A 14,091-nucleotide genomic window follows, 5' to 3' on the forward strand; every position below is an offset into this window, starting at 1 on the left:
AAAAAAAAAAAGTATCAAAACTGTTGAGTTTTTGTGTAGCCATTTTAATACTGAAGATGGAAGACAAAAAGCAACATTTTTGGCATATTATGCTTTATTATTTCAAGAAAGGCAAAAACGCAACTGAAATGCAAAACATGATTTGTGCAGTTGTGCAGTGTATGGAGAAGGTGCTGTGACTGACTGAACGTGTCAAAAGTGGTCTGCAAAGTTTCGTGCTGGAGATTTCTCCGTTGACCACGCTCCAGGGTCGGGTAGCCCAGATGAAGTTGACAGCGATCAAATCAAGACATTAATTGAGAACAATCAACGTTATACCAAGTGGGAGACAGCCGACATACACAAAATACCCAAACGAGTGCTGAAAATCATTTGCACCAGCTTGTTTAAGTTAAGCAAAAACACCTTCCTGACCTATTTCTGCATGCACTTCTCTACTTAACTGCAATGAAAACGTTCCATTTTAAAACAAATTGTGACGGGCGACGAATAGTGGATACTGTACAATAATGTGGAATGGAAGAAATCGTGGGGCAAGCGAAATGAACCACCACCAACCACGCCAAGGCCAGTCTTCATCCAGAGAAGGTGACGTTGTGTATATGGTGGGATTGGAATGGAGTCCTCCATTATGAGTTCCTTCCGGAAAACCGAACAATTAATTCCGACAAGTACTGCTCCCAATTAGACCAACTGAAAGCAGCACTGGACGAAAAGCATCCGGAATTAGTCAACAGAAAACACATAATCTTCCATCAGGGTAACACAAGACCTCATGTTTCTTTGATGACCAGGCAAAAGCCGTTAACAGCTTGGCTGGGAAGCTCTCATTCATCCGCCGTGTTCACCAGACATTGCACCTTCGGATTTCCATTTACAAACTTCTCTTAATGGAAAACATTTCAATTCCCTGGAAGACTGTAAAGGGCACCTGGTACAGTTATTTGCAGTTCTTGGCAGAAGGTAGTGGAACAAAAGGGTGAATGTGTTGTTCAATAAAGTTCTTGATGAACATGAAAAATGTGTCTTTTATTTTTACTTTAAAAACTGACGGAACTTTTTGGCCAACCCAATAGAAAACAACTATAGAGAACACTGCTTTAAAAAACTTCCCAAAAGTTTTTAGTGCTTACAAAATATTTGACAGAGGATACTTCTTTACTGTATCATGATATACAAAAAGTATCTATTTCTACCAACAGTTAAAATTTACAAGCTGGAAAGACTGAGCAATTAAATTGTGCAAAAATTACAAGAGAAGAAAATTACAGACCAACCTCCTTCGTGAATACAGATACAAAAGTCCTTAAGAAAATAAAAGCACATGGAATCCAGCAAAAAATAAAAGGAAAATTCGTCACGACCAAGTGAGGTTTAGCCGGAAGCATAAGGTTGATTTAACACTCAAAAATCAATTTAACAAATCTTACTTCGAGAAGAATTCCAAATATATGTACATACTCTCCCCTCCTCCAGGAGTGGACCTTAAGTCCCTCCTCTCCCTCGCCTTGGGTGCAGACTAGACTTAGTTACTTGCTTCCAAAGAAGAGAGCAGAGAAAGTAAAAGATAGTAACTTTACAGAATTACTATCTTTAACTGGCAAAGGCCACCTCACCACATAATCAAGGCTGACATTGCCAGGGAGGTCCTGTACCCAGTGGTATGATGGAATGAGGACACCTAACCTCCATGGTATTCTTTCCAAAAACCCATAACCCCAGTATAATCATGAGAAAAACATCAGACGAGCCCAGGTTGGGAGACATTCCACAGGACACCTGGCCAGTACTTCTTTAGACTGTCATGGTCGTGAAACTCAGGGAAGACCAACAAACTATTACAGACCAGAGGAGACAAGACAACAATGTGGTGCCCTGGACTGGACCCCAGAATAGAAAGAGGACATTAATGGAAAGAGGACATTAATGGAAAAACCTGCAAAATGGAAATTAATTTGGGAATATAGTTAATAGCTTTTAAAGCCAATTTAATTCACATTAATAAAACGGGGGATAAAAGTCACAAGATTATCTCAACAGATGCAGAAAAAGCATTGACAAAATTCAACACTCATTTCTGATTTAAAAAAAAAATATCTCAGTAAACTAGACATAGAAAAGAACTTCAATTTGACTGAAAAACCTCCAAGTAGCTTATATTACTTACTTGATGAAATATTGAATATTTTACACCTACTATGAAGAACAGTGCCCTCAATGTTTCTATTCTACACAGCACTGGAGATCGCAGCAAAAGAAAGAAATAAAAAAACTAGTAGGAAGAATTAAACTGTTTATCAACAGGCAACATGGTTATTACGATGTTAGTTTTCCCCGAATATGATCTAAAGATACAATGTAATTTTCATAAAAATCCCAAACAGATTTTTAATAGATACTGACAAGTGAATTACAGAATTTATATGCAAAATTCAAAGGACTGAGAATAGCCAAAACAATCTTGAAAAGGGAACAAAACTGGTGAATTACACTTCCTGATTTCATGCCACAGTAATCAAGATAGTGTAGTATTGGCAACAGAACAAAAAAGAGATTCCAGAAAGAGACCTAAACTTAAGTGGTCAATTGATTCTCAACATAAGCACTAAGGCAACTCAATGGGAAAGCCTTTACAACAAATAATGGTACAAAAACTAGATAAACTAATGGGAGAACTGAGACTCTCACACATGACTGGTGGGAGTATAAACGGTACAAACACTTTGGAAAACCATTCGGCTGTTTCTTATAGCATTAAACACACTGCTACCCTGCCTCAGTAATTCCACTCCTAGTTAATGCCAAGGGAAACGAAAAATTACATTCACAAAACGATGTGTAAGATAAGCTTTGAGTTATTCATAATAACAAAAACAAAACTGGAAACAACCCAAATATCTATTATCAGAACACAAATAAGGTATATCCATAAAATGGAATGAACTGTTGACTACTGACATACACAACCACTTGGATGAAACTCAAAAACATTACGGTGAGCAGAAGAAGCTAGGCACACAGCATTACATCATCACAAACTGATTGCATAAATGTATGCAAAGGAGAGACTAGGAAAGACTAATTTAAGTCAACAGAAGTAAGAACACGGCTTGCCTCTGAGAGGAGTCAGGACAGACTAGAAAGAAACAAGAGGGAATTTTCTGGGGTGATGAACTGTTTCTCACCAACAGAAGGATAGTAACTTGGATGTATCAAAACACTGAACGTATACCTCAGATCTATGCCTATCACTGAATGTAAATGTTATCACAATTTTAAAAGTTTCAAATTTAACTAGTGCAAAGATATTTTTAAACTTCTCACTTGTTCCTCTATACAAGCCAAAACCTTTTTAACCATGTTTGAAGACAAAAGCATCACTGACACTGAAGTGGCTGTATAATTAGAAAGGCTTGAGAGTTAGTCTTCATAATTAGGTCTTTCTAATTTGTTTCGAGTACAGTGATTCCTTTGTATTAACCAAGGAAGAACATTAGTTAAATAAAAGGAGCCACTGATAATAGACCTTTCAACCGAAATTACTTTTTAGTTCCATAATTCAGATTCTAATGTGTACTTAAACATAACTCCTAGAAAGAAGTCATCTGAAAAACTGCAATGTGCCTTCCACCTCCGTCTTAAGCAACCCAGAGCCATGAGCACTGCAACGCAAGGTGGAGTGCAAAGGTTTGGTTCATCAACACGCTGCAGACAGTTAATTTAAGAAAATGGGTCAAAAAACTAGGAAGACACCAAAACACAGGTGTATGCGGCAAAATAAAACTGCTGCTCTTCCCTGAGGACTATATAATTTATTTATACTACTAAAAAGGATGGGAGGACAGCCCTCCAAAAGCAAAGCCTACCAAAAGGTACTGAAATAATACCTCCCAGCACCCACAACAGTACCGTGCATACAAGTTCTCAATAATGATCTCTTTGACTGACATTCAGCGATTCCACTATGAGGAAGAAAACAAGCCCAAAACATCTGTTGTCAGGAGAAAAGACCAGCACAACACCTGCCTCCAAGAAGGACTATTAAGTCCTGAGAGCAAAGAGCAATACAAAGAATTTTCAGTCAGTACAAAAACAAGCAACAAAAACAAGGCAATAAACAAACCAACAATCAAGGACAGAGGATAAGGAAAATGTGTGAGTGACTTTTTAAAAATATTTTTAAATACTAGATATAAAATTAAATTATGGAACATACAGCTTAAAAGAAAAAGCAGATGATATACCTCTTAACAGATGGTATAAACTATGTAATCTGGATGAGAGTTTACTTTCTTCTCTATAAAAAGAGTCACATAGAAAACAAGCATTAAGATGTTTCAAGTGAGTTAGGAGCAACTGGAAATCACAGGAGTTAAACAAACGCATTCTACTTCTTTCCCCTCCAAATCACCAAGGGTCAAATTTTAACCTCTCTGTATTTCCCTGTTCACAAAAGTTATTTTATTCATGGCAAAAACATTTTAAAATATTTGACACAGAAAGTATAAAATAATCCCACCATCCAGAGGTGATCACTATTACCATTTGTCTTTATCCATCCAGACATGTGTTTGAGAGTCACACACACACATTTAAACATGCAAAGCTATGGAGGAACCTAAGGGGAGGAAATCTGTTAGCTTGCTCTTTTCACTTAACGCATCACGAGCCTCTTTCCATGTCCAAGAGAGCAAGGGCATCCTTTGGCAACCTGCAGTCCCCTGACCATCATTTATTCAACCTTTTAGAAAAATCTATTTACATTGGTTCCACTTATTTTCAACGCTGCAAACAAATACCCACTGCATGTATCCTTGAACAACACATCTTAGATTAACTCTTGGATAACTTCATCAAAGTGGAATTATTGAGCCAAAGGACTTTCAGGCTTTTGATACTGTCACGGACAGTGTAGGGTCTGCAATTTTACTCTTCTTGCAAGTTAATAACGTAGCCTGCCACTGTTTCATGGAGGCTGTGAAAAGGCACGAGACTCTCAGCCACAGACTAGGACAATTTATTACTCTTAACAATAGCAGTAGCATTTGGGTCCAGCTCCCTAAGCCCCAATTCCCATTGGGCCATCTGACGAAGAGGGCCAGGTGACCCTGTGCAAAGGTAGCTGTATTACAGGAGGGGCACTGAGTTTAGGGAACTGTTATAATGAGCAGAAGGCATGGCTGCCCCCTACTCCAGAGAAAGATACGTCTTTCCTAGATGCTGCTACAAAAACATCCTTGAAAAGACTGTCGGGAACAAAGGAGGTGCTTTGCTCCCCCGAACATGCAGAGACATGACAGAATTGTGGAAAATTCTTCTGGCAGTCAATATTTCCAAAATAATCCCCCCAACAGAATAAAAAATACCTGACCAATAATTTTGATTTTTCCCAATATTAAGACAGGTTAGAATTCTCAACTGTTATAGTTTTTATTTTATTGAATATATTTTATATACTTAGTGATCATTTGCTTATGTTATTTTTGGATTACTTTCTCACATTATTTGCCCTTCTTTCTACAGGAGTGCTCATCTGTATATACGGAACATACTGAATATATTAACTCTTCCATATCAAACATATTAACTTTACTACATATACTAATTCTTAGGCTCATGTGTAAATATTTCCTCATACTGTCTAAACTTGTTTATAGTGTTTTGGGGTATTTCTCTATGACTTTCTAAACTTGTTTATAGTGTTTTGGGGTATTTCTGTATGATCAAATCATTCTTTTCCTTTACGGCTTAAAAAGGCCCAATACCAAGAGTAGCAGAGTAGTGAAACCAAGACAACTTGGTACTCATTTTTACTCATTCTCTATCATGTCCTTAATCATGAAAATCTCAGCTTTAACTGAATATGCTGTCACCTAATAAAACACTATATTCACCAGTCTCCTTTGCTGTGAGGTACAGCCACGTAACTAAGACGTAACTCATGAGATGTTTACACAGTGTTGTTTGAGAACTCTGGGACATGTCTTCAAAGGGTGGGCATGGTCTCATTCAGTCTTCCTGCAATCCACTGCTTGGATGTGGACCATGGTAAGACCAGCAGCCCTGGAGTTGTACCATGGAAATCTGGAAGAAGCCTGGGTACCTGATTACCTTGTGAGGCCAATACCAGATCTGAAATGCCTTCTGGAATTTTTTGACATCATGAGAAATAAACTTGTACTATTTGGTAAGTTTTCTGTTTTGCAGGTAAGCCTAAGGCTAACACAACCATTATTAAAACATTAAAACATTTTCTTCTAATACATGTAAAGTTTGGTATGAATTAATCTGAGATCAATATTGGCATAAGGTACAAGAAAGGTATCTAACTTTTCCCCCGATGACTAAGCCTTCCTAAGTATGTCTGAGATATTGTTATATTAAGTATGTCTGAGATATTGTTATATTAACTCATACATGTTATGAGTTCATTTACTTGAGGGCTGGGTCTGATCATTCATGCTCCTTCAAAGATAACTCTCTCCCTCAATCTCTCTGTTCAGAAGACACTGAAAATGGAAGGTAAGATTACCATTTTTTTAAATAATAATCCACTTTTGCTTCAATATTTTAATGAATACAGTTCAGGAACCAAAGTCGGAAACATCTAGATCTACAAGTCATACCTTATCAGTTCCCGAAGGCACCCAAGCAACAGCATAACACCTACCAGCATTCTTATTCTTTAACTGCTTTACAATAAAATAGTTTATATCTCCAGAGATCATTTAAAGCTTAAAATCTACAAAACCTTTTCTCACTCTAAAATATGCTACAAACACAGTACATTATCCGAGTAAGGAGAAGCATTACCTAAAATGCTGAAAGAATAAATTACTGGGCGGAAAAAAAACACAATGGAATTAATTTTCCAACTACAAAATACTACAAACTAATGAAGAGGAAATGAACTAATTAATGGGCGCTGGATTCCCAGGTTTCCCTTTCAACTACTCACCCCCAGAATGACCTCCACAGCCACTTCCGTCTGTCCCCCCCAACGCCTTAACAGCTTCTTAGATTTCTCTCTCAGAGATCTTTTGCCAAAACACCCTTTCACAGGTCTGACCTAATCTAGGCTCGTACTGGCTTTGCACTGGGCGGAACGTGGTGCTAAACACGACCCGCTTAAATCTGGTCTCCCTGAACCTCGGTTCGGTGGCTCATCACTCAGAACAGAGCAGTCACCAGTAGGAGAACCATTTCTTACTTAACGTCTTCTTTAGCTTTGTCTTGGTTCCTTGGGCTGAATGTATTTGCCTACAATTGAAGAATCTGGGAAAAGGGAGTGTTCTACTATTCTACCTTTTCTCTAAGTTTCAAATTATTTCAAATGCAAGAGAGACAGAGAGAAAGCACAAAAAGAGAAGTCAAATTTAGCTCGTTGGGGAAAAGCAAGGGTGTCCCAGAAAGTGTCTGTACGTGATCATATACTCTGTCGTAGCATTATATTAGGGAAAAGATAAGGGTAAATGTTTTGTATACTGAGTTTCTAAAGCACTGGTGTAAGACCTAAAGGAAATGACCTAAGCCAGTGAAATACCGCTTTTCATGATCTCTTGGGAAAAAGAGGGAAAAAAGTATTAAGGAAAATAACTGAGAAAAAACATTATTAAGGAAAAAAAAAATTTTAACCCACAAGTTCTAAGACTGTAGAATGATTTTGTGGCTCACATGCTTGACCCATGGGACAAGTTCTAAGGTTGGAAAACAGAATCTATAAGCCTCCATCTCAGAGCACACCTCTATTCATCCAATGACATCTATTTTTCCAGACCTACTTCACAGGCTACCTCTTCCGTAAAGCTTCAACACATCCCACCCCGGTTCCCCAATCCATCCTCAAGACACACACCCGACCAGAGAGGCCCCCTGTGTGAGCTGCTAAAGCATGTACCTGAGCCTCTCTTCTAGGAGGTTTACTTCTATGTTTACATCACTGGAATTTGCCCACGTCTTCTCTCCCTTTTATGAGGCTGCAATTACCTTGAGCACAAGAACCAAGCTTCTCAATCATCCTTATTTCTTCAATACCTAACACAGCACCTAGATCCAGGGAACTCTGCAGTATTTTTTGAATAATGGTCAAAATTAACTAACGTTAACTAATTTGAAATAATTACAGCTCCTTTCAGAGCACTAACATATACTGCGCATTTCAAAACACTTCTACCCACACTCCCATAAAACATTTAAAACATTCTTAGGGGCTTCCCTGGTGGCGCATTGGCTGAGAGTCCGCCTGCCGTTGCAGGGGACGCGGGTTCGTGCCCCTGTCCGGGAAGATCCCACATGCCGCGGAGCGGCTGGGCCCGTGAGCCATGGCCGCTGAGCCTGTGCGTCCGGAGCCTGTGCTCCGCAGCGGGAGAGGCCACAGCAGAGAGAGGCCCGCGTACCGCAAAAAAAAAAAAAAAAAAAAAAAAAAAAATCTTAACACTCAAAGGGCAAACAGCTATCTGGAAGCCACAGCTAACCAGAACTCACTGTCCAAAGATTCTAGAGAGCTCAGGGTTTTGTTTTTGTTCTTTTTTTTTAACTACACTCATACTTCAAAGAAGAGATGTATCAACTTTTCGCTAATATTAAAAAGATGCTCATTTTAAATCTGGAAGAAAAAAAAAACTCCAGCAAACTTTTGGACTCTTTTTAAAAGATGAACAAATACCTCTTCAGTTTCAGGAGCAACCTGAGAATCAGTAATCTCATCTAATTCCTCTTCAGCAACACAGTCTTCCTGCTCTTTCATCCCTTGTTGCCCACAAGCCTGCAAGTATTCTTCATCCTAACAGCCATTAAAGAGAAAGTAAGTTTTTCTCATATAGCTTTGGGGTTTTTAAGCACTTTTCACCTTCATGACTCATGCTTAGTTATGTTAGCAAATTTTACTATGGCAATTATCAGACTGAGCAGAAAAGCACTAAGCACAAAACCAGAATGGGGCCTCCCCTGAGTGTTCATGGGCGCAAGAGAGCAGTATGCCAACCCAATCGCTGCAGGGAGTGATACGGACCCTGCTTCAACCTCCAAGGGCCCTGACAAGTAGCTCTTCTTCAAATCCAACACTAAGGAAATGTAATCTTAAAAAGAAAGTGTGTATGTGCTTGCACAGAGCAGTTCAGCAGCAGTACGGGGGCTGGAATCATGCCCAATTCGAACCGTTTTTATAGCAACAGAAGACAACAAAAGTATGGGCAATTCAATTCAACTCAGGAGCTGTATTAAAATTACATGTTAGAATTAGTTTCTCCATCAGCCGCTCCCTTGAATCAGAAGGATGATTCCAGGTTTGCATGAAATGTAAGGGCATGGCAGCAGGCAGGCATCTCTTGAGGGCATAGGGAAGGAAGCAGGCAAGCTGGCTAGAAACAACAATTGCAAGGAAAGAAGGGCTCCTACAGGTATTACTACAAGTAACAAGATCTGACCCCTCCAGGGGAGCTGAACTCCCCAGTGCCCCTGGCCACCAGCTCAAGTGAACAATAGGCAGGAAGGAAGAGCGGACCAGCTGCGGGACCTGCACAGCCCTACTGCACAGAATCCAACAGTCTCTCTACAAAGAACAGCAGCTATACCCAAGGTGACAGACCACCTTAGTCCCCACAACCGTCTCGCAAGACTGTCCAAACACACTGCATTTTACTTCCCCAAAGAAACTGTTACCATCTTACCTAAAAGAGCAACTATCACTACCCATGATTCACTGAGAGCAGAACTGTCGGATTTCAAATAAGGCCATACGATGCTAATCAAAATTGTCAGCCAACATACAATGGAGAATAGTCTACACCACTGAACTCTCACTGGGAAACAAAAATCTGCTATCCATTACATAAATTACCAATCTGAAATTGTTCTTACAGAACAATGTCTTATGAAATCTCAATCTATGTTAACTTTAAAGGCACTAAGTAAATCTGGTTGTGCTCAAAAGTATAAATCATCTGACAGTGTTCTCATATTCTGTTGAATAATAAATAATATACATCTCTTCCTAATACAAGAATACAAGTTTTTACATCAAATCCCAATTCACTCTCAAGATTAGGACAGCAAAATTCAAAAAAAATTTTTTTGAGTATGAAAGGAAAGAACACCACAATTTACTACCAACTTTTTATGGGAAAATGCAGTTTCTTCATATGTAAGATTGTCCCTTCCAATTGTAAAATTCTGCGATTTTATGATTCCACTCCCAGTTATACACAAAATTCCTCCCTGTGACGTTACGTGTGAGCTCAAATAGACAGAACATACTCGTGATGAGTACAGAGTTAATTCTAGCTTTAGAGTATGAGTTAACAAGTCCTAAGTAGGACATGAACCACAGTTAAATAAACCATTTAATAAACTAAAATACCACTGGGATACACAGGACTGCAATCTACTCATATGTTCGTTACTCTAATAATGAATAATTAATTAATCTGTGCACCAGTGACAGCCTAAGACAGGAAGAGGCCCGCACTGCAGAGCTGGAGAAAAGTATTTCACAGCTTAAGTCCATTTTTCTCTTCCCATGCAAAGAAGAGGCAGTGCCAGATTCTACCACTGTGATGTCTATAAAGAAACCAATAATCTTAAAGAAACCGAAAAGAAAGGAAAGAATGAGTGTGGCTGTAAAGCCGGATATACTGAGGTGAGCTGACATTGCTCACAGACATTTAACTTCGCCTTGTACCTTTAAACTTTACAACTCTCTGTGAAAATATTTGGACACGTTCAGTTAAGTAAATTTATTTACTTTAAGATTTTTTTAATTCTGAAAAAATTTATTTTAATGCAGAGAAGTACTGTGAGTATAATGAATTTGCATTTTTGTCTTTTCAATACGTGAATCTTAGGCACAAGATGCTGGATAGTTAAGTTGGATTTTATACAACAAGGGGCCTAAATGTAACCTCAAGTTTGGAAAATAAGAGAGGGAAAGTCCTCACTTACTAAAAATTCTCTTTACAACAAACTCTGCAAGAACAGCAAAGTGAGAGATACCTCTTATGTGACCATGTATAAGTGCTATCAAGCACTTTCCACGCTGTGATTTGTTCCACTAAAGTCTAAGTTCACAGAAGGCAGGGGCCACGTTTTATGCTGCATATTTCAGCAATACTTACGTCCCCACTGCTTGGACAGTGGTAAAGATCTGTTGAGCTTTTGAATTTACAAGGGATGTGACTGATTGACCATCTTATTTTAGGGATGAGCAGTAGAAATACTAAAACGCTCTAACCAGGGAATAACGGGGCACATTTTTTAAAGACCTTGGCTTAATTTTTAAGAATCATTTTAATTTACAGTGTCTCACTTTAACATAGTATATGGACACACCAGTAAACCAGAGAGCACCTGTCCACACTACTGAAGGATTTATTACCAGAAGAAACCATTACAGAGTTATCGAAAAAACAAGGACCCATGATGCCTTTTACAGGATTCTGTTTACCAAACCTAGAAATATTTTTTCATTACTATATCTACTAAAGAGAAAGCATTCAAAAAGAATAAATCTTAAAAATAACACTGCGATATATAAACGCAACTGTGTTTGGAACTAAATATTCTAAGGCTCCACGTAAACGATTAGTGTCTTTCAAAACTACACACACACAAATTTTTTATCAAATGAAAAATTACCTACTCTGAATAGAAACATTAAGAGATAAAGGCAGAACTCTAGCCCTAATGCTGCATGCCTCCACCCCATTCCAGCAACCCCACTCACACTGCACCTTGGGGGAGACCAGCACCCTGAAAACCCTAAGATTCTACTGCACCTATGGAGGTCATGCCCTTCCAACATAAATTTCTTTTAATGCTTATTTCAAAAACAAATCTTTTTTAATGATAAATCATGAAGACAGATGAGCAATCTTTCACTAATACCTTTTTCTTTCTTGACAGTTCAACCTAAAAAAAAAAACTACCAACCAAAACCACCTTTCTGAAATAAAAATCAGTGCAATCTTTGCTTCCTGATTACAGATAACAAATTATGGGTGACATTTCCTAAACTAACCTCCAATCTCTTTATTCATGTTTAGACAGTTCTCAGTTACAAAAAAGGATGAATGAACAGGACATCAATCACTCTGGAATATTAGCACCTTAAAGATGTCTTTAGCAGGTCAATAATCTTTTCACCTTAGAAGGACTTTATCAGATCTTGTCTAAAGCCTGGATAAAAGCCCTGCATTAAGTACTTCTAACAATTGACAGTGTATCTCCACCACACAAAGCTGTTTTCTTCCTCAAGGTCACGATTCTGTGCAGCCTTCCAGGATGACAAAGGAGCATTACCTCCGGCCAAACAAGCTGTCAACACAAACTTTGTCAGAGCACAGATAAAGAAACTGGCAGACAGTGATAATAAGGTCTAATTTCCCGCCCTCCCAGGGGAGGGAAACAGATTTCAAATCAGTCTAGAAACCTGTAACCAGGCAGCCATGCTCTCTTCGGCCATACAAAGGAGAAAGACTCACTGTGAACTCATCTAAAGGCTCGTTGATCTCGATGTCTAACACCTCGTCGCTGTACAGCGGCTCCTCCTCCGGCTCCCCCGCGTACTCGATGTGGTCTTCTGCCAGCTCAGCACCGTGGCCTTCATACTGTCCTTCTTCCTGGTACTCAGGAGCATACAGTTCAGATCCATCAGACTTGTGATAAACGAGTTCATCCTCTCCTTGTTCATACTCGGATTCCTGTTCTCCAGACTGGTCATTAGTGTTGTCAGACAGTTCAAACGATGTGACCATGCCAGATGTGGTATTCAGACTAATTGTGACACCCTGAGAACTAGAGGGGACAAAAATACAAAGAAAGGCAGGCAACTGGAGTGAAGCTCAAAACTAAATCACTGCATAAGTTAACTGTTAGAAAGACCAGTGAAAAGTTACTCCAGTGGCTGCTCAATGCACACTGACAACAACGACTGCAAGCAAAACTCAATGTGCTCCCTACTAAGCCAGCACGACAAACCCTCCTGCACACCGCAGAGCTCAGTGCACTACACTGAGCCAGGGCCAGCACCAGACTCCTACTGCATAAGGCGCCCCCTCTATCATCAGCTGCAGCTTATGTGACCAGGAGAATCAGAGCAACCATGAGAAACAGGTCTACCTGGCAAAAGTCCAGGACTGAAAGCAAATAGACTATGTTTCATTCTAACTTCCAGAATGAAATGGGTGGTATCTATTTTCTAAAACATCCAGGTAAAACTAGGAGTATTACTCTATAAACAGAAAATCACAGATGGAATTTTAAGAACAACTTGTTTTCTTTTTTAAATCTATGACGCAAACTATAAACTCCTATTTAAGAAATCAAAATATTAAAAATCTGCATGAAAATACATTTCAATGTTCAACTAAAGTTTATACTAGCCACAAATTTTTTTTAAAAAGTTAATTTCTGAGTAAAATAAACGAGGGCAGTTTTAAAACTGCAAAAAAAGAAATCACATTCCACCTGTTAAATCACAACAGGTAAATGTCAAACAATTAAAAATGCATAATAACACTTAAAACACCAAGGTTTTGTAGCTAAATCTAAGTTTACACTTATTAAGTATCCAATCCTAACAAAAGATTGAACATGCCACATACACTTGAAGACATATGGCTAAAAACATTCCAAAGGTTTATTTCAAGGGCAATTTAACTAACTCAAAAGATCAAAATATAATAATGATGTCACGGAATGGAACTGGGAAACAAATAACTGACAAAATAAATTAATTTAAAACTTGTTACCCATTATGTTAGAAAAACTATTACAAATCTATAGCTCAACAATGAATGGAATATATTTGTTAACTACATTTATAAGCAAGAAGCGTCTCTATATTTTCACAATAAATGTTTCCTCATAAAACTGAAAAAATTGTTCCACCTAACAGAGTATACTAAATGCCTCTTCCTCTTCTAATTGCGTTACTATGTCGGCAACAGAAAGATGTTCTTTATTGCCATGCACTGAGTATTTGTGCCCCGCCCCCTCCAAATTCATGTGTTGAATCCTAAAACCCAATGTGATGGTGTCTGGAGGTGAAGCCTTTGGGAGATGCCTAGGTCATGAGGGTGGAACCTCTGAATACGA

General features: G+C 38.6%; 1 protein-coding gene across 4 annotated transcripts in view; it reads right to left on the minus strand.

Annotated features, from left to right (window-relative positions):
• Window positions 1–14,091, minus strand: part of RBM33 (RNA binding motif protein 33) — a 113,857-nt gene that overhangs the window by 76,835 nt on the left and 22,931 nt on the right. For 2 of the 4 annotated variants that reach the window (XM_082661560.1, XM_082661559.1), the window contains exons 5-6: window positions 12,477–12,789; window positions 8,666–8,782 (exon numbers count right to left, since the gene is read on the minus strand). In XM_082661560.1, the coding sequence (XP_082517686.1) occupies window positions 8,666–8,782; window positions 12,477–12,789 (430 nt within the window). The remainder of the gene's footprint in view (window positions 1–8,665; window positions 8,783–12,476; window positions 12,790–14,091) is intronic. The other 2 variants (XM_082661562.1, XM_082661561.1) reach the window with 1 other exon arrangement.

The sequence above is a fragment of the Grampus griseus genome (genome assembly GCF_964374135.1).
Source record: "Grampus griseus genome assembly, chromosome: 9".
Lineage (NCBI taxonomy): Eukaryota > Metazoa > Chordata > Mammalia > Artiodactyla > Delphinidae > Grampus > Grampus griseus.